Source organism: Anolis sagrei, chromosome 3 (assembly GCF_037176765.1).
Source record: "Anolis sagrei isolate rAnoSag1 chromosome 3, rAnoSag1.mat, whole genome shotgun sequence".
In the NCBI taxonomy this organism is placed as follows: Eukaryota; Metazoa; Chordata; class Lepidosauria; order Squamata; family Dactyloidae; genus Anolis; species Anolis sagrei.
Window position 1 is genome coordinate 175732981 of NC_090023.1, and position 20521 is coordinate 175753501.

Sequence of the window (20521 nt, forward strand, 5' to 3'; positions counted from 1 at the left end):
TGGAATGACCAGGGTGGGACAAAGGACTTTTGTCTGCTGCAGCTAGGTGTGAATGTTTCAACTGACCACCTTGATTAGCATTTAATGGCTTGCAAGTGCCTGGGGGAAATCTTTTGTTGAGAGTGATTTGATGTGCCTGATTGTTTAGTCTCTGTTGATTTGCTGTTGTAATTTTTGAGTTTTTTAATACTGGTAGCCAGATTTTGTTCATTTTCATGGTTTCTTCCTTTCTGTTGAAATTGTCCACATGCTTGTGGATTTCAATGGCTTCTTTATGTAGTCTGATATGGTGGTTGTGAGAGTGGTCCAGCATTTCTGTGTTCTCAAATAATATGCTGTGTCCAGGCTGGTTCATCAGGTGCTCTGCTATGGCTGATTTCTCTGGTTGAAGTAGTCTGCAGTGCCTTTCATGTTCCTTGATTCGTGTTTGGGCAATGCTGCGTTTGGTGGTCCCTATGTAGACTTGTCCACAGCTGCATGGTACACGGTAGACTCCTGCAGAGGTGAGAGGATCCCTCTTGTCCTTTGCTGAACGTAGCATATGTTGGACTTTCTTGGTGGGTCTGTAGGTGGTTTGTATGTTGTCCCCTGCCACGTGTTGCTGTGGCCCGTTCTGGTGGTCTTGCGGGTTCTGTGTGGGAGGTTTGGCCCAATTCTATCATTGGTGGGGTTCAGAATGCTCTTTGATTGTAGGTGAACTACAAATCCCAGCAAGTACAACTTCCAAATGTCAATATTCTATTTTCCCAAACTCCACCAGTGTTCACATTTGGGCATATTGAGTATTCGTGTAGAGTTTGGTCCAGTTCCACCACTGTTTGAGTCCACAGTGCTCTCTGGATGTAGATGAACCACAGCTCTCAAACTCAAGGTCAATGCCCACCAGGCATGTAGCCGAAATTCTCATGGTGGTCCGCGAGAAGGCCTTACTGGTGCATTATTTAAACTGTTATGTTTAGTCATATCATAATCTGATCACCATACTCAATATATCCCATATGCATGGGGCTATTGAGGTAACGATACAAAAGGTTTGCTAGAGTAGACCCTCTTTCACTCAGATTCAGCCCCCCCCGAATCAAACTCAGCCTCCCCCCCCCCCCGAATCAAAATCCTGGCTACTGGCCTGATGCCCATCAAACCCTTCTAGTGTTTTCTGCTGGTCACGGGAGTCCTGTGTGCCACGTTTAGTTCAATTCCATCATTGGTGGAGTTCAGAATGCTCTTTGATTGTAGGTGAACTATAAATCCCAGCAACTACAACTCCCAAATGACAAAATCAATTTTTTGAGTGATGGTTACTCCTTGGGGTAGTAGGTGTCTTGTGTCCAAATTTGGTGGCAATTTGTCCAGTGGTATTTGAGTTCTGTTCACCCCACAAATGAACATTGCATTTTTATTTATATAGATTATTATTATTTGAATTGCTATTATTTATGGCTGGTAAAATAATATCCCTATCTTTTAAAAAAAATAATAGCAGTTCAATTATAAGTTGGAGCCCCTGGTGACATAGTGGATTAAACCTCTGTGCAGGCAGAACTGAAGTCGCAGGTTCAAATCTGGGGAGAGCGTGGATGAACTCCCTCTGTCAGCTCTAGCTCCTCATGTGGGGACATGAGAGAATCCTCCCACAAGGATGGCAAAACCTCCTGGCATCCCCTGGGCAACATCTTTGCAGACGGCCAATTCTCTTACCCCAGGAGCAAGTTGCATTTTCTCAAGTCGCTCTTGACACGAAAAAAATATAAATATAAATTATAAGTTATGTAACTACAGACAGTTTCTTAGGAAGAGATAGTAATGTTTGAATTTCACTATGGGACAGTGTGGAAACTCATACTTCCTCCTCCAAGGTATTCAGTATACATATAATTTCAGGAAAGATCTATGACAGACAGGTTTATGAATGGGGAAAATACCATTCAAGATAATCAGCCCTAAATATACAGCCTGCATTAAAATGTATGAAGGGAGGTTTTTGGAGCTGTTTTTTGATTGTTCATAGGTGAAGAACCATTGACATTTCCCATGTAGTTTGAATAATGTATGCTGTATACCTTTTCACTTCATACATTTTTAAATTTTTTACTGCAAAGTGAAATCTGCAGAGTTTTCCAGACTTTGGACACACAGCTAGATAAAATCCACATTGAACTGGATTGTATGGCAGTGTGGATTCAGCTAATCCAGTTCAAAGCAGGTATCGTGGATTATCTGCCCTGATATTCTGGGTTATATGGCTGTGTGGAAGGGCCCAAAGTCTCATGTGTGCATGTGTCTTTATATGGCATAGCATTTTTCTGTGGTAAAGGTGGGTTACATGGCAAGAGACATGATAAATGTCTGGTGAGTAGTCCTACTATTCCAGTGGTTTTCAACCTGTGGGTCTCCCAGAAATCCTAGCCAGTTTACCAGCTGTTGTGATTTCTGGGAGTTGAAGGCCAAAACATCTGGGGACCCACAGGTTGAAAACCACTGCACTATTCCGCTCAAGTTTGGGATTGAGTGTGCTAAATAATCTCATGCCTAGGTTCTTGTAGGTTTTTTCGGGCTATAGGGCCATGTTCTAGAGGCATTTCTCCTGACGTTTCGCCTGCATCTATGGCAAGCATCCTCAGAGGCAGTGAGGTCTGTTGGAAATAGGAAAATGGGTTTATATATCTGTGGAATGACTGGGGTGGGGAAAAGAGCTCTCTGCTGAAGCTAGGTGTGAATGTTTCAGCTGATCACCTTCATTAGCATTTGAAGGCCTGACTGAGCCTGGGAAAATGTTCTGTTGAGAGGCGTTAAGATGCGCCTGGTTGTTTCCTCTCTGCTGTTTTGTTGTTGTGATTTTAGAGTTTTTTGATACTGGTAGTCAGATTTTGTTCATTTTCACATTTATGGTTCATTTTCATGGAACAAAATCTGGCTACCAGTATTAAAAAAACTCTAAAATCCCAGGCTCAGTCAGGCCTTCAAATGCTAATGAAAGTGATCAGCTGAAGCATTCACACCTAGCTTCAGCAGAAAGCTCTTTGCCCCACCCCAGTCATTCCACAGATATATAAGCCCATTTTCCTATTTCCAACAGACCTCACTGCCTCTGAGGATGCTTGCCATAGATGCAGGCGAAACGTCAGGAGAAATGCCTCTAGAACATGGCCCTATAGCCCGAAAAAACCTACAAGAACCTAGTGATTCCAGCCATGAAAGCCTTCGACAATACAATCTCATGCCTGTTTCAGACTTTTTGTACTTGCTATTATTGCATGTTTCTGTACTGCAGAAGCAAAGATTCTGAGTCAGGTAGTGTAATGGTTTAACTTGTTAGGACAACCTCAGTGGCCTGAGGTATAGGGATTTTAAAGACAATGATATATGATTATTTTGATGCTTATTTGTATTTATGTAACTTGTGTTTTATGTAATGTGTGGATTTATTGTTTATATGTTGGGCTGGTGGGTTGATGGTTTTGTGTATTATGTAGTCGTTTTTCTTTTTGTACACTGGTTTGAGTCCCATCCATGGGAGAAAAGCGGGAGAAAAGTAAAATAATAATAATAATAATAATAATAATAATAATAATAAGCAGAGGCATAACACCGTTGCTCAGATGATTCATTGGAACTTGTGCCACAAATACCATTTGTCTGCAACAAAGAACTGGTGGGATCACAAGCCAGAAAAACTTATACAAAATGAGCACATCAAACTCCTCTGGGACTTCCGGATTCAGACAGACAGAGTTTTGGAGCATAATACTCCTGACCTCACAATCGTGTTATGGACTGTCAATGTTGCAATCCCAGTTGACAGCAGGATTGTAGAGTAACAACTGGAAAAGCTGACACAATACAAGGATTTAAAGATCGAACTGCAAAGACTCTGGCACAAGCCAGTCAAGGTGGTCCCAGTGGTGATCAGAACACTGGGTGCAGTGCCTAAAGACCTTGGTCTGCACTTAAGCACAATCGCTGCTGACAAATTTACTATCTGCCAGCTGCAGAAGGCCACCCTACTGGGATCTGCACACATTATTCACTGATACATCACACAGTCCAAGACACTTGGGAAGTGTGATCCAATAAACAGCCAGCAGAGTGTCTGCTGTGGACTCATCTAGTTGTGTTTCAAATAATAATAATAATAATAATAATAATAATAATAATAATAATAATAATAGACTACCTGTCCAGAAAATCAGGAGGCAGAGGGCTTCTGCAAGTGAGACAAATGTTAGAAGAAGAGAAACATTCACTGGCAGATGATGTGAAAGGGAGTTAAGAGCCTACATTGAGGGAAGTCAATAGTAGTAAAGTGCAAAAGACAAAGAGTGAATACCCTAAAAATACAGTGCAGAGCAGAAGAGAAAACTGGCAAAAGAAGGCTCTCCATGGACAGTTCCTGGGAAAAATTGAGAGTCAAATTGACAAAGAAAAAACATGGCTGTGGCTCACAAATGGAACTTTGAAAAAGGAGATGGAGGGCCTGATTCTGGCAGCCCAAGAACAAGCCATTAGGACCAATGCCATCAAAGCCAAAATTTATTTATTTATTTATTTATTTACGGCATTTATATGTCGCCCTTCTCACCCCGAAGGGGACTCAGAGCGGCTTACAAGTCATAAAATTGAAAGGTTGGTGACAGATCCCAAGTGTAGACTCTGTAAGGAAGCAGATGAAACAATAGATCACATCCTCAGCCGCTGCAAGAAGATTGCGCAGACAGACTACAAGCTGAGGCATAACATCATTGCTCAGATGATTCATTGGAACTTGCACCACTAATACCATCTGCCTGCAACAAAGAACTGGTGGTATCACAAGCCCGAAAAAGTTACAGAAAATGAAGACGTCAAACTCCTCTGGGACTTCCAAATTCAGACGGACAGAGTTTTGGAGCACAATACTCCAGACCTCATGATCGTGTTAAAAAACAAAGTGTAGATTGTCGATGTTGCAATCCCAGGCGACAGCAGGATTGAAGAGAAACAACGGGAAAAGCTGACACAATACAAGGATTTAAAGATTGAACTGCAAAGACTCTGGCACAAGCCAGTCAAGGTGGTCCCAGTGGTGATCGGCATACTGGATGCAGTGCTGAAAGACCTTGGCCTGCACTTAAACACAATCGGTGCTGACAAAATTACCAGCTGCCAGCTGCAGAAGGCCACCTTACTGGGATCTGCACGCATTATTCGCCAATACATCACACAGTTCAAGACACTTGGAAAGTGTCCGACGCGTGATCCAATACAATAGCCAGCAGAGTGATCTTGTCTACTCTGGACTCATCTTGTTGTGTTTCAAATTATAATGTTTTGATCTGATACGGTTATTCCAGAACCTCAAACCAGCAGAATATGTCGGAACAGCATTCCTACATATTCCTCAAAAAGAAAATGGAGGCTTTGATAGACTTGAAACCATGTGTTGGTAAATCTGACTCCCTGTCTTTAATTTGATTGGCCTCTCATATACATGGTGTATGAAACAAACAAGATTATTTGTCTATAGCATCTCACTGTTTTTCAGTGAGCAAACTTGAACCATTTTCACATAACAAATGGAATATTTATTATGATTACTGTCAATACAGTAACCCGTAGCATTAAATGTTTCTGCTCCATAATCAAAACTTTTAAAGTCTATTTGAAATGGGTCTGCCTATTGATTCAGATAGTGTTTTTTTCCTTACAAGAGAAACACTAATTTAAACAGCGAGTTTGTGGTTATTCCATTGAAATTCATTCTATCCATACTTTTAGTAATCAAGGCAAGAAGTTGTTTTGACTGAAAACCATTAAGGTACTTTCATACATCAAGGACATCTAATCCTCCTTTTGTTGGAGCTTTATAAACCAGGCTTCTAGCAATTCTTCATCTCCCCCACTTTAAGAAAAAAGGTATTAAATACTTGTTATCAGGAAAGAAAATATCCTCTAGAAACACTGAATGATGAAACCTGAAAGAAGATTGTTGGTTTTGGTACAGTTTCATTTTCATAATAAATATATATCAACAAATTGGGAAAAATTAAAAAGTCTTTGAAGAATTGGATTTACATGTAAGTTTTTCAGTGTATTTTTAAAAAATCTTAATACATTTTTAGGTATATATAATTCCTCATTCTGTTGAGTCAATGTTCCAACCTGTAACAAACCTTCTTAACTGCATTCCTACATAAAACAACTGTTGGAACCCAGATGCCTTAAAGAGCCAGACACAGGAGTATGTCCAAAACAATAGTTTATTAAAGCAAAATAAACGGGACTCAGAGACACTTGCTTCAGTGCCTCTGGTCAAAACTCAAAAGTTGTAGCAATTTCTAGTTTGTAAAACAAACTCAGTCAATAATCTGGATTAAACTGGCAAAAAACGGATTAAACAAGAGTTCTTCCAAAGCAGACCAAAATCACACAGTTCAATGAAAACAAACAAACAAAGAGCCATGAAGAGAAGCCGTTGTCCAAATGCAGTCTAAAGTTGAAGAAATCCCATTTGAAAGTTCCAAAGTCCACAAGGCAGCGTTGTCATCAAAAGCAGTCCGAAATCAAGGAGAGGAGAAATCCGTACTTACGAGAATCCAAGCCGGTCGGTACATGAAGCAAAACAGCAACCTACAGATCCAGGACCTAAGCCCAACAGGAAAGCGGCAATGACAAGACCCAAGGCACGAAACCAACACTTTGCCTACTGCAATGTTCTATCATTCCAGTGCCAACATTTATCTTACAGCTCATCATCCGATGATGAGCTGCCCTCCACCCCATCCTCATCACTCTCAGCTGGCTTAGCTTCTACAGCTGAACGCCAACGCCCATCCCTCCAACTCTTCCACCTCTTGTCAAGACTTAGGTCTCCCCATGATTCCACTGTATCACCTGATTGCCAATCCCCGCCACCAGAAAACCCTGCAAAAGTGTCACTAGACGTTGGTTGAGTACACACATTCTGAACCTTCTGTACCTTGGTCCAATCTAGTAGCTCCTCTTCATCCCCATCATTCCCAGAAAAAAACATGAAATCCTCTTCCTCTGTGGAAGCAGTAAGTATGTCCCGGATCTTCTTTCTCTGACGCTCCTCGACTGACTCCTGCTCTTGAGTAATCTTCTTAGTCCCTCTATTCCCATCTGTATCTCCTTCCTCCTTCTCACTCATTTCACTCTCAGAGAAACCCTCGATGGACTCTTCATCAGTGGGTGACATAAGTATCTCCCGGATCCTCTTCCTTTGCTGTTTCTCGTCTAACACCTGGGTGCCTCTTTTCCCTCCTCTACCACTGCTCCTACCAGTTGCAGCATTGCCAACAGACTCTAATACAACATGAACTCTGATTTGTCATAATTAATTTTCCAGGCCACTGTACAGGCATCCACATTTTTAAGGAGTCAGTTTTCAACATTCCACTATTTCAGACATTCTAAATTATACCTAGATAAAGGTAAAAGTAAAAGTTTTCCCCTGACATTAAGTCCAGTCGTGTCCGACTCTGGAGTGTGGTGCTCATCCCCATTTCTAATCCAAAGAGCTGGTGTTGTCCGTAGACACCTCCAAGGTCATGTGGCCTGCATGACTGCATGGAGCGCTGTTACCTTTCCGCTGGAGCGGTACCTATTGATCTACTCACATTTGCATGTTTTTGAACTGCTAGGTTGGCAGGAACTGGGGCTGACAGCGGAAGCTCACCCCGCTCCCTGGATTTGAACCTGCGACCTTTCGGTCAACAAGTTCAGCAGCTCAGCGGTTTAACCCACTGCGCCACCGAGGGCCTCCAAATTATACCTAGTACCCATATATTTCATTTGTGGTCTGCTCTTTCAACCACAGTTGAATGGGTTCTGGTTACAAAGTGATTTATACGGTATCCATAAAAGTTATGAAAGCTTGGAAGTGGCATCTCTCCTGTGTATAATCTTATCTTTTCTGCACACTCACACCATCTAAGAAATAGCCTGTGGCTACAGCCAGATCTCCACCATCATCAGCCAGACAGGGGAAAAGACTCAGAAGTATGAACTCAAAGTTTAGGCAGTTTTGCATAAACATCCTAAAAGTGTCAGGCTACTTGGTTTGGATCCTTTTCTTGCACAATTAAACCAGCCAGAATCCGTCTGGCAACCATCACCCAGAGGACTTTTTCATCAGCCACTTCACAAATGTTGAATGACCTGCCAGAAGAAATCCAAAATCTAAACTGGCTATTGAAATTTAAGACCCATGATCTTCTGGCAGGTCACTTTCAATCATTAATTTTGAATTACATTCTATTGCTACTATATGTCAATTCTGCATCTGTGTTGTTGTTTATTTGTTCAGTCGCTTCCGACTGTTCGTGACCTCGTGGACCAGCCCATGCCACAGCTCCCTGTTGGCCGTCACCACCCCCAGCTCCTTCAGAGTCAAGTCAGTCACTTCAAGGATACCATCCATCCATCTTGCCCTTGGTCGGCCCCTCTTCCTTTTTCCTTCCATTTTCCCCAGCATCATTGCCTTCTCTAAGCTTTCCTTTCTTCTCATGATGTGGTCAAAGGCCTCTACTATCCTTCCCTCCAGCGACCAGTCAGGCTTTATTTCCTGAAGTATGGACTGGTTGGATCTTCTCGCAATCCAAGGCACTCTCAGAACTTTCCTCCAACACCACAGTTCAAAAGCATCTATCTTCCTCCGCTCGGACTTCCTTATGGTCCAGCTCTCACATCCATACTACTGGGAATACCATTGCTTTAACTTTCGGATCTTTGTTGCCAGTGTGGTGTCTCTACTCCTCACTATTTTATCAAGATTCGTCATTGCTCTCCTCCCAAGAAGTAAACGTCTTCTGATTTACTGTGTCTGCAGTAATCTTTGCACCTAGAAATACAAAGTCTGTCACGGCCTCCACATTTTCTCCCTCTATTTCCTAGTTGTCAATCATTCTTGTTGCCATAATCTTGGGGTTTTTTTTATGTTTAACTGCAACCCAGCTTTTGCGCTTTTTTTGCGTTATGTTAGGTTTCTGTATTTGAGGCATTAAATTTTGCCATAATTATGTTGGAAACTGCGTTGAGTCCCCTGCTAGGATGGGAAAAGTGGTATACAAGTGAAGTAAATAATAATGATAATTAGAACAGAGTTTCTCAAACTGCTGCTCATCCAGATGTTTTGGACTTCAGCTCCGACAATTCCTAACAGCTAAGTAATCTTTGCACCTAGAAATACAAAGTCTGTCACTGCCTCCATGTTTTCTCTCTCTAGATCTGTGTTTGGTGCAAATTTTTATATGTTTGTGTTTTTATCTCTGTAATTTATTGTATATATTTGATGTGTATGTTTTGGACTTTGTTGTACCCCACCTCGAGCCACCAGGAGAGGTGGGTAATAAAGAAAATTTATTATTAAATATTATTATTAATATTAATACATTTTCACTGGAGGGAAGGATACTAGAGACAAAGTTGAAGTACTTTGGCCACATCATGAGGAGACAGCAAAGCCTAGAGAAGACAATGATGCTGGGGAAAGTGGAAGGTAAAAGGAAGAGGGGCCGACCAAGGGCAAGATGGATGGATGACATCCTTGAAGTGACTGGACTGACCTTGTAGGAGCTGGGGGTGGTGACAGCCGACAGGGAGCTCTGGCGTGGGCTAGTCCATGAGGTCACGAAGAGTCGGAGACGACTGAACGAATGAACAACAAAATTAATACATTTTAAGAGGTAAAATCCAGAAGAGCAGTACTTTTTATAACTGCAACAGCCAGACAATTGAGAATAAATTGGAATAAAAGGAACTGGGACCTAACAAATATAATCAAAATAGTTAAGATGCTGATTCTTCCAAAAAAAACTTAAGTCGCGTTGACCGCAGATGGTCTGTCAATGCGACTTAAGCAACATGTAGTCATTGAATTCTTGACAGCAGAAGGGGTCACCCCAAAGGAGATTCATCTGAGAATGCAAGCTGTTTATGGCGATTGCGTTGATGTGAGTACTGTGCGTCATTGGGCGAGTAAGTTTAAAGATGTTGAGGTGACACCTTCTGCTGTCAAGAATTCAATGACTGCATGTTGTTTAAGTTGCATTGACTGACTGTCTGTGCAGGGTTACATACTTTGCACTTGAACAACACAGCTGTTCAATGCTAAGGCTTCCCGCCAACATGGAACTGTAGAGGAGAATCTACCGAACAAGCCAGCACCTGCCGCATACCAGTACTGCCATCTGTTGAGGAGTTAGGAAGGTGGAGGCATAACTTTTTATTCAATCGTCATATAAAGCTTACCTAGCACTCGCCCTCCTTCCTCCTCTTCCTCTTCTTCTCTCTCTCTCTTTTCTGTCTCCCTCACACACACATACACACCTTTTTCTACATTCCTAGTGGGAGCAGCCATCATTCCTTTCAGATTTGCATCATGTTGGGTTATCCCCTGCTCTAGATTAAATAATGCCAGCAATATTGGGAAGTATTTCCTTAGCAAAGATACAGAGCAGACAATTTCCCCAGCAACTTCCTTCTTTGCTGTCCCTGGTTGCAACATTATCTTGGGGGAATGAATGTTAATTAAGTATTTTCTCACTATAGCTGGAAGGAGTGCCAGAAGGGACAAGAGGAATGATTGGAAAGCTGGACCAGCGTTTATTTTATAAGGAAAAGTTAACAGTGTTTGGGTCTTAGTGTAAAAGCAGGAAATTTGGAGTTTAATTGCCATGGATCAGTTCTATTGAATCATGAGAGCTGTAGCTTTTCAACCTCTTTACCCTTCCTCCCAAAACATAACCTCACTATATGCTGCTTTTATTGACTTTAAAGCAGCATTTGATTCCATCTCGCGAGTTAAACTTTGGGAAAAACTGGAGAGTTCTACAATTGATCGCCGTCTATTATACCTAATAAGCCAACTTCACGAAAAGACAACACTCAAAGTAAGATGCAACCCACAGGGCCACCTCACTGAGGCTGTTGAAACAGGCAAGGGTATCAAGCAAGGCTGCATCCTGGCCCCTTTGCTGTTCAGCTTTTATATAAACTCCATAGTGGACCAGCTTCAAAATATGGACTTCCACCCCCCAAAGCTGGCAGGAAGACACATCTCCATCCTGCTTTATGCAGATGCTGCTGCTGTACTCTCTAGAACATCTGGTACAGATTGAATACAAAATGGGGAGGGTAAAAAAAAAAAAAAAGAACATCCTCGGCCTTCTTGGGGGATGGTAAATGTGATATGAGGTCCTTGGGGTTGGTGGAGGAAGAGTCTTATCTGATTATGGTAGTAGGCTACTGATCAGTTTCGTAAAAGTCCAGAGGAACATAGATTTTATCAATTGTGGTGTCATAAGTCAGGTATGAGCTATCACTTGCCAGTAGACTGAGGATGGGGAGGGGCACCGAAGTGTAGCTGCCGCTGAGGAGAGTTGGTCTGTAGACTGCACCTTCCACTCCGGAGGAGTAAAAGTCTTCTGCCCTCCTTTTCATGTCCTCCTTGCCGGCAGCTGGTGGGAGGGGGCAGCGAGGTGTAGCTGCTGCCGAGGAGAGTTGGTGTGTAGGCTGCCCCTTCCACTCTGGGGGAGTCAAAGTCTTCTGCCCTCCTTTTCACGTCCTCCTTGCTGGCAGCTGGTGGGAGAGGGCAGCGAGGTGTAGCTGCTGCCGAGGAGAGTTGGTGTTTAGGCTGCACCTTCCACTCTGGAGGACTCAAAGTCTTCTGCCCTCCTTTTCACGTCCTCCTTGCCGGCAGCTGGTGGAAGGGGGCAGCGAGGTGTAGCTGCTGCTGAGGAGAGTTGGTGTGTAGGCTGCACCTTCCACTCTGGAGGACTCAAAGTCTTCTGCCCTCCTTTTCACATCCTCCTTGCTGGCAGCTGGTGGGAGGGGGCAGCGAGGTGTAGCTGCTGCTGAGGAGAGTTGGTGTGTAGGCTGCACCTTCCACTCTGGAGGACTCAAAGTCTTCTGCCCTCCTTTTCACGTCCTCCTTGCCGGCAGCTGGTGGGAGGGGGCAGCAAGGTGTAGCTGCTGCCGTGGAGAGTTGGTCTGTAGGCTGCACCTTCCACTCTGGAGGAGTCAAAGTCTTCTGCCCTCCTTTTCACGTCCTCCTTGCCGGCAGCTGGTGGGAGGGGGCAGCGAGGTGTAGCTGCTGCCGGGGAGAGTTAGTCTGTAGGCTGCACCTTCCACTCTGGAGGAGTCAAAGTCTTCTGCCCTCCTTTTCATGTCCTCCTTTCCGGCAGCTGGTGGGAGGGGGCAGCGAGGTGTAGCAGCTGCCGAGGAGAGTTGGTCTGTAGGCTGCACCTTCCACTCTGGAGGACTCAACGTTTTCTGACTTTTTTTTTCACGTCCTCCTTGCCGGCAGCTGGTGGGAGGGGGCAGCGAGGTGTAGCTGCTGCCAAGGAGAGTTGGTGTGTAGGCTGCACCTTCCACTCTGGAGGAGTCAAAGTCTTCTGCCCTCCTTTTCATGTCCTCCCTGCCGGCAGCTGGTGGGAGGGGGCAGCGAGGTGTAGCTGCTGCCGAGGAGAGTTAGTGTGTAGGCTGCACCTTCCACTCTGGAGGAATCAAAGTCTTCTGCCCTCCTTTTCATGTCCTCCTTGCTGGCAGCTAGTGGGAGGGGGCAGGGAGGTGTAGCTGCTGCCGAGGAGAGTTAGTGTGTAGGCTGCACCTTCCACTCTGCAGGAATCAAAGTTTTCTGCCCTCCTTTTCATGTCCTCCTTGCCGGCAGCTCGTGGGAAGGGGGCAGCGAGGTGTAGCAGCTGCCGAGGAGAGTTAGTGTGTAGGCTGCCCCTTCCACTCTGGAGGACTAAACGTTTTCTGCCTTCTTTTTCACGTCCTCCTTGCCGGCAGCTGGTGGGAGGGGGCAGCGAGGTGTAGCTGCTGCCGAGGAGAGTTGGTGTGCAGGCTGCACCTTCCACTCTGGAGGAGTCAAAGTCTTCTGCGCTCCTTTTCACGTCCTCCTTGCCGGCAGCTGGTGGGAGGGGCAGCGAGGTGTAGCTGCTGCCGAGGAGAGTTGGTGTGTAGGCTGTACCTTCCACTCTGGGGGAGTCAAAGTCTTCTGCCCTCCTTTTCACGTCCTCCTTGCTGGCAGCTGGTGGGAGGGGCAGCGAGGTGTAGCTGCTGCCGAGGAGAGTTGGTGTGTAGGCTGCACCTTCCACTCTGGGGGAGTCAAAGTCTTCTGCCCCCCTTTTCATGTCCTCCTTGCCGGCAGCTGGTGGGAGGGAGTAACGAAGTGTAACTGCTGCCGAGGAGAGTTGGTGTGTAGGCTGCACAAACTATAATGAGAACAAAACAAACAAGAATAATGGTGATATCTGTCCATATTAAAAAGTCCATAACAGCTGAGATCTTTTCTGCTTTGCCACCTTTGAGTTCCCTTGATTCTACATTCTAAATTCACTTCCTTTTTCTTTTAATTAGCATTGCAATGCCTCCTCTTGAAGATCTACTGTGTAGAAATGGGATGCTTGGCATGCAGTGGACAGTCACAGATGGACAGCTTTGGTACTCTTCTTCAAAGCGCTGTCTTAGTAATAAATGCTTTTATTCAGCATGTCTCTTTTTGAAATTGGCCGATAGAGATTCCTGTAGACTTCTCATTAGAAAGAATATTGAATGAAAACTCAAAATACCTTTCCAAACTATCAAGAATGTTTCCTTAATTTTTTTTTGGAAATGAGAACTTTCTAAGAACTCCCGGCTGAATATCTGAACATTAATAATTCTAGACATTCATTTTAACATGCCTTCGGTTCCCTATGCAGTAGTCATTGAGAAAAGGGAAAGTTGAGATTCAATATGGGGGAAAACTGCAAAGATGATACTTTATTGTAATTCAACAATATAATATGCAAGCTTTTGTCAGATATTTTTTCCATTGTTGCTGGAAATTATTAGCATATTTTTAGAGTGAGCCCATTCATAATTGAGTTATATATTTAGGGATTAAATCTGCCTTTGAAGTTGGTTGTGCAAGAGCAGCTAATGCAATCACACAATTGCCAGAATTTTGACTGTGGCAGCTTATTCACTTCACACTTCACCAATCCTAAGAAAAGCTTCGCAGACCAGAAATCTCATAGGGATATAGCTATGTCTAACTGTCCCTTTGCATATATTGTATTTCATCAATTCTATAATGCACCTTTTCCATATAAACATCTTGAAAATGGGGTGTGCCTTAGATTCACTGGTGCTTTTAAAATGTATAAATAAAGCTTTTTTCCTATTTGTGGTACTGCAATTAGTGTGCATCTTAGAATCAATGGTTCTTAGAATCAATGAAATACAGTAGATGTCCTTTCCACCCTCCCTCTGTAGTACCAAAGCCCCCCCCCCCCCAAAGTACTGTAAAGTACCTTCAGCCACCATGCATTGTCATGTGTAATGAATCCCTTACCTGGAGTTTCGGTGTACGGTGTCATCTGTACGTGGATGATGTCCAACTCTGTCACTCCTTTCCACCTGCTACTAAGGAGTCTGTTCAGGTCCTGAATCGGTGCTTGGCCGCTGTAATGGTCTGGATGAGGGCGAACAAATTGAAATTGAATCCAGACAAGACAGAGGTACTCCTGGTCAGTCGTAAGGCCGAAAAGGGCATAGGGTTACAGCCTGTGTTGGACGGGGTTACACTCCCCCTGAAGACGCAGGTTCGCAGCTTGGGTGTGATATTGGACTCGTCGCTGAGCCTAGAACCCCAGGTTTCAGCGGTGACCAGGGGAGCATTCGCACAGTTAAAACTTGTGCGCCAGCTGTGCCCATACCTTGTGTAGTCTGACTTGGCCACGGTAGTCCACGCTCTGGTTACATCCCGTATAGACTACTGCAACACTCTCTATGTGGGGTGCTCGGAAGCTCCAAATGGTCCAGCATTCGACAGCCAGGTTGCTAACAGGAGTGGCACTCAGGGAGCATACTACTCCTCTGTTGCACCAGCTCCACTGGCTGCCAGTTTGCTACCGGGCACAATTCACAGTTCTGGCGTTAGCCTATAAAGCCCTAAACGGTTCTGGCCCTACTTACCTCTCCGAACGCATCTCCTCCTATGAACCGACTAGGACACTAAGATCATCTGGGGAGGCCCTGCTCTCTGTCCCGCCTGCATCACAAGTGCGCTTGGCGGGAATGAGAGACAGGGCCTTCTCAGTGGTGGCCCCTCGGCTGTGGAATGCCCTGCCTGCAGATATCAGATCAACCCCCTCCCTGCTGGCGTTTCGGAGGAAAGTGAAGACCTGGCTGTTCGAAACATTTGATTAAACAGTATAATTGAACATAGGAATATGGAATAATGGATGATGAGACTGGATTCTGATTTTACTGTTGAGGCACTAATGACTGTTATACGGATGTTTAATGATTTATGTTACAATTGTTTTTAATTGCCCTATACTTGTCTCGTGATGTTTTGTATTGATGTTGTTCACCGCTTTGAGTTGCCTGAGGGCTGAGAAAAGCGGTATATAAATAAAGTAAGTAAATAAATAAATAAATTAGCTGGCTGGCTGAAGCCTAGGAGAGTGGGCCTGGCGAAGCCACAGTGTCCATTTTAGAAAAGGGAGCCGGGTGGAAGCCATTTTAGTTAGATTTTCCTTGAGGGGGCATGTTCAAGTCTTAGAGGGAAAATAAGTAGGCTAGGATTGGCTAGAAAGATGGGGGTGGAGCCTAGCTGGTCTAGGGGGAAAAGTGACCTTTTAAAACAGAGGCTTGAATTCCCATTTAGTCAGTTGGAGTTGGAGTATTAGAGAGAGAGGAAGAGTTGGTGTCAGTCCAGAGCGAGTTTGGGTTTTGAGAAGAAGATTGAGTTAGTCTTTGTGAGGTATTCTGAGTAGCTATTAGTAGATAGCTAAAATACTGTTGTGGTGGAGCAGGGCCCAGTTAGTGGACTATTCAATTACAAGGAAAGTCTAGTTCAGGGTATTTGTGGCTAGATTCCTAAGGATCAGTTTGGGAGATACTGTTAGAGATTAATTTCCTGAAGTAATTTTCTGTGGTGGAACTTTGAAGACTTGTAGCTCAGAAGTGTTTAAGATATATACTCTAACACAACCACAAGCTCTTCTGAACAAATGAGGAAAAAAAATCCTGATGGTAGGTTTGCCTTGTAGTCTCTAAATGAAAAATAACATGGGAAAGGGTTTTTCATGCAGTGATTACATTTTTGAGCTTGGATTGTTGTAGGTTTTTCAGGCTTTATTGCCATGTTCTAGAAGCATTCTCTCCTGACGTTTCGCCTGCATCTGTGGCAAGCATCCTCAGACATTGTGAGGATGCTTGCCACAGACGCAGGCAAAACGTCAGGTGAGAATGCTTCTATAACATGGCCACACAGCCTGCAAAACCTACAACAACCAAATGATTCTGGCTATGAAAGCCTTTGACAATGCATTTTTGAGCTTGGATTCAACTGTGTCAACTTGGATTCATAAACAGACAAAATTATTAATATGACTGCTTTTTTGGACCACTACTCTCAAAATCACCAAGTTAGCATTTCTGTGCTGGAAATAGGATTACAACTGGGGGTTGTAATGCAATAAAGGAGACACCAGTTATTTGGTCTGAACTCTCCTACAATCTTATTTCTTGTTGCTAACAGGCATAAGATAAGATTTAACAGGAAAACTTTCAAATCAGTCAGTTATTACAATTTCCTGTCCTGTCCAATTGCAGAACTGAATTTGGAAGGGAATTTCATTCATCGCCTTCCAGAAGAAGTCCGAACGCTGTCACATCTAAGGCTCATCAACCTTTCTAGGAACAAATTTCAGCAGTTTCCAGAACAGCTGACCTCCTTGCAAGCTCTTGAAACAATCAATCTGGAAGAGAATGAAATTGAAGGTAAGACCATACATTTTCACCCAAGTCTCTCTGGGTTAAAATGATGAAATATTAGAAAACCTTTTCTCTCATATTTAACATATTCTCTTACATTCTAAATCTCTTATTCCCATGAATGCTCGTTCTTTTTCACGGCTTTGCTGGGGAGACAGCTGTACATGAATATTCCAGTTCACAGAGGGAGAACTCATGCTTTCCATACTTAATTTCCAAGTTGAATCCGGGGCTTGGAACATTTATTTCTTTGTGGTCTCTGGATCACACATACAAACGTGATTTTGGAGTACCTGTCAGAAAAACATTTTGTAATGTTTGTAAGGGTTCACAAACTGTCTTTCTTCTTCGTGGTCTCTGTGAATCACACAATTAGTTTACTTTGCCTGCACAAGCTCAGACTTAATTTTTTCCCAAGTTCTGACTTTGAATTTTGGCGGTAACCCCGCCCACTCCTTCCCGGGGCATAAAAGGAGCCCTGGCTCCCCAGTTCTAACTACCATAGTTTTAGCTAGAAAAAGGAGGAGGTTTGCTTTGAAGAGGAAAAGAACTGGCAGGTTTGTGTGAATTAACAAAGGACCACTTAAAGAAATACAGTTACAGGTTGTAAAGAGGCCACCACTTTGTAACGATGCCACCAGTTTGTAAGGGTCTGTAAAGGAGCCACCACTTTGTAAAGACTTACTAAATTGATAACACAACTAATGGCTTGTAATATTGAATTGGTCTTTCTTCAATGTGTAGCGTGGCTTAACTTGAAAGCATTTGTAACAGCGACTTGGCTTTAGAAGAAACTGTAACAAGTTTATTGAAGTATAAAAGAAGCTTGATGGTTTCAGTGTTTCTTAACTCTTAGAGGCACATATCTTCAGAGGTTACATTTATAACATTTCATAAAACAACTCTTAAGAGGACTATTCCTTTCACTAAACAGGTTTCAAACTTATTTTCCTTCAAAATGTGTTTCTTTCTTTAACAGATTACTTCAGGCACAAGCTTTTTCTTTCCTTATGTTATTTCTGTTGCAGTATAGATTCTTATTAAGACCACTAAGACCACTCCAGAGCCCCTCCAGACCACTAAGATCGTCTGGAGGGGCCCTGCTCTCGGTCCCTCCGCCTGCACAAGCACGGCCGGTGGGGACGAGGGACAGGGCCTTCTCGATGGTGGCCCCTCGACTTTGGAACTCCCTGCCATTAGAGATCAGAACTGCCCCCTCCCTCATGACGTTCAGGAAACTAACAAAGACCTGGTTGTGGAACGCGGCATTTGACAACTGATTTAATTCTTTGCCCACATGAAAGGAGGATGATGAATGGGATTGTGATGGTGTTGGACGAGTTGGCTCTTTTAACTGTGATGATAATGTTTTAACGTGTATAGTGCTGATATTTTAACCGTGTAATGAAGTGGCATTGTGTTGTTATTGTATATTTTTTGTATGTTAACACATGTTGTGAACCGGTCCGAATCCCTCTTTGAAGGTGAGAGGGTCGGTATATAAAACCTCGAAATAAATAAATAAATAAATAAATATTAGAGTTCTCTCCCCCTTTTGCTCATACACTGACTATTAATATAAATAAGTCAACTCGACCTATCTAAACTACACAGGCTAAAAGCCAAATCCTTCCTCATTGTCAACACAGTAGAATCAGACTTTCCTTGTAGTTCTTAGACTACAGACTAACTTACTGGTTCTCAACACACAACAGAACCACCCTTCGCTGTAGTTCGCTGACTACAGACTGTTTTAAAATGGCTGCCCTGCCAAGTGTCAGTTGGCTCCACCCTTTTTTCCATGGCAACCCAGCTCAAAGTGAGTTGAGCTGGCTACCATCCTCCCCAGTTATGCTGGTTTAAATACTTACCCTTTTAAACACCGATCTATAATCATACATAATTGTAGATTAAGATTCACACTTCACCACACAGGTGAGCTACTTGTCCTTCTTCATGGTGTCTGTGAATCACACAATTGTAACAAGCTAATGTGTAGGAAGGTGGGAAATGGCAAACCTACATAGATAAATGGTTCTCAAAATAATTTGAAGTTCATTGAATACGGGAGTCACATTCTAGAGGAAAAATGGGTGCAAAGGTAGGTAACTTATTGAGATAGATAGATAGATAGATAGATAGATAGATAGATAGATAGATAGACTTTCCCCCGCCCTAAACTGAAAACTTTCCTCTCAATTACATATTTTCTTTCCTACCTTGTCTAGGGTTTTATCATTTTACCTTGTCTATTTGGCCTGACCATTCTGTTTGATTTTATATTGTGTTAATTTGTTTCATTTATCTTATTTTACTACTTTACGTATTTTATTTTGATGTAATTTTTTGTTGTCTGCATTCTGTATTTTATTTTGTTGTATTGTATCTTTGGGCTTGGCCTCATGTTAGCTGCCCCGAGTCCCCTTTGGGGAGATGGTGGTGGGGTATAAATAAAGATGATGATGATGATGATGATGATGATGATTATTATTATTATTATAGACAAAAACCTGCAGTGCATGAAACATTAGTGCAGTAGATCAATAGATACCGCTTTCTTATTTCTAATATACTGAAGATAATATCTTTTATCCAGGGTCAAGGATTGACCATATAGCTGTTTGTTGAACCACAATACATACATCTAAACCGTTTGCATTGCTCTACTAAGCCTTCCAAGGCTTACTTTAATCGGTCTGCATGGGTTTAATTGGTTTAATTACATTATTTTAAGTAAAATCTCCAAGACTCCTTTGATGGACACTATATAAAAGGGATTTATTTATTAATCGTCTATTCAGCTTTTACTTTGAAATGCTCAGCACTGTGCAGCCGAAGGTCCCAGTAGCCTCCCATCCAGGCACTGATCAGTTTCACTGAGAGGGTTGAAGGTGAAATGATTCCAAGGAAATTACATATTTGCTTGACATTGATATTTTAAACTCTTTTATTTTGAGCTTGAAAGGCCTAAAACAAAGCTACCATTTAAAAATTTATGTATCTATTCAAGTCTTATAGAAAGAAAAGAGTGCTAATTTTCGTCTCTAATACTGTAAACGTTATTGTCTTTGACTTATTTGTGTTGCTTTAAACCCCTCCCATTTTGAGAAATCATTCAAAAGGGGAAAATGCTTTGAAAAGGACTCTAAAATTCTATAGACACTAATGTAACATGCTTAACTTCATTATCGGAAGATAGAATGAGCTTGTCTGTGAAGCGTTTGCTCAGTACTTTGCGGACAAAGTCGCTTTGATCCATTCGAGCTTTGACACCACTTTAACGGCAGTCTCTAAGGATGTAACTCAAACATCTGCTTGTCCAGTTTTGATGGATTCGTTTCGATCTGTTCAACTCGAAGATGTCATCAGGGTTCTTGGGGAGGCGAGGCCTACCACATGCATCCTAGACCCCTGCCCATCCTGGCTGGTGAAGGAAGCCAGAGGGGCTTTGGCAGAGCGGGTAAAGGTGGTGGTTAATGCCTCCCTTCGGGAAGGCAACATTCCAGCCAGCTTAAAACAAGCTGTTATTAAACCGCTGTTGAAAAAACCATCACTGGACCCCACTCAATTCATCAACTTCCGGCCAATTTCCAATCTCCCCTATTTAGGCAAAGTCCTGGAACGTGTGGTGGCCTCACAACTCCAGGAGTTCCTGGTAGACACAGATTATCCTTAAAGAAACCTGTCTGCAGTACTTCTTAATAATAAGACATTTACATTGAAATAATTCTTTAGTTGCAGGCTCAGTTTA

General features: G+C 43.0%; 1 protein-coding gene across 2 annotated transcripts in view; it reads left to right on the forward strand.

Moving 5' to 3' along the window:
* Positions 1 to 20521, forward strand: part of LRRC20 (leucine rich repeat containing 20) — a 174897-nt gene that overhangs the window by 77918 nt on the left and 76458 nt on the right. For both annotated transcript variants that reach the window (XM_060768837.2, XM_060768836.2), the window contains exon 4: positions 16609 to 16776. In XM_060768837.2, the coding sequence (XP_060624820.2) occupies positions 16609 to 16776 (168 nt within the window). The remainder of the gene's footprint in view (positions 1 to 16608; positions 16777 to 20521) is intronic.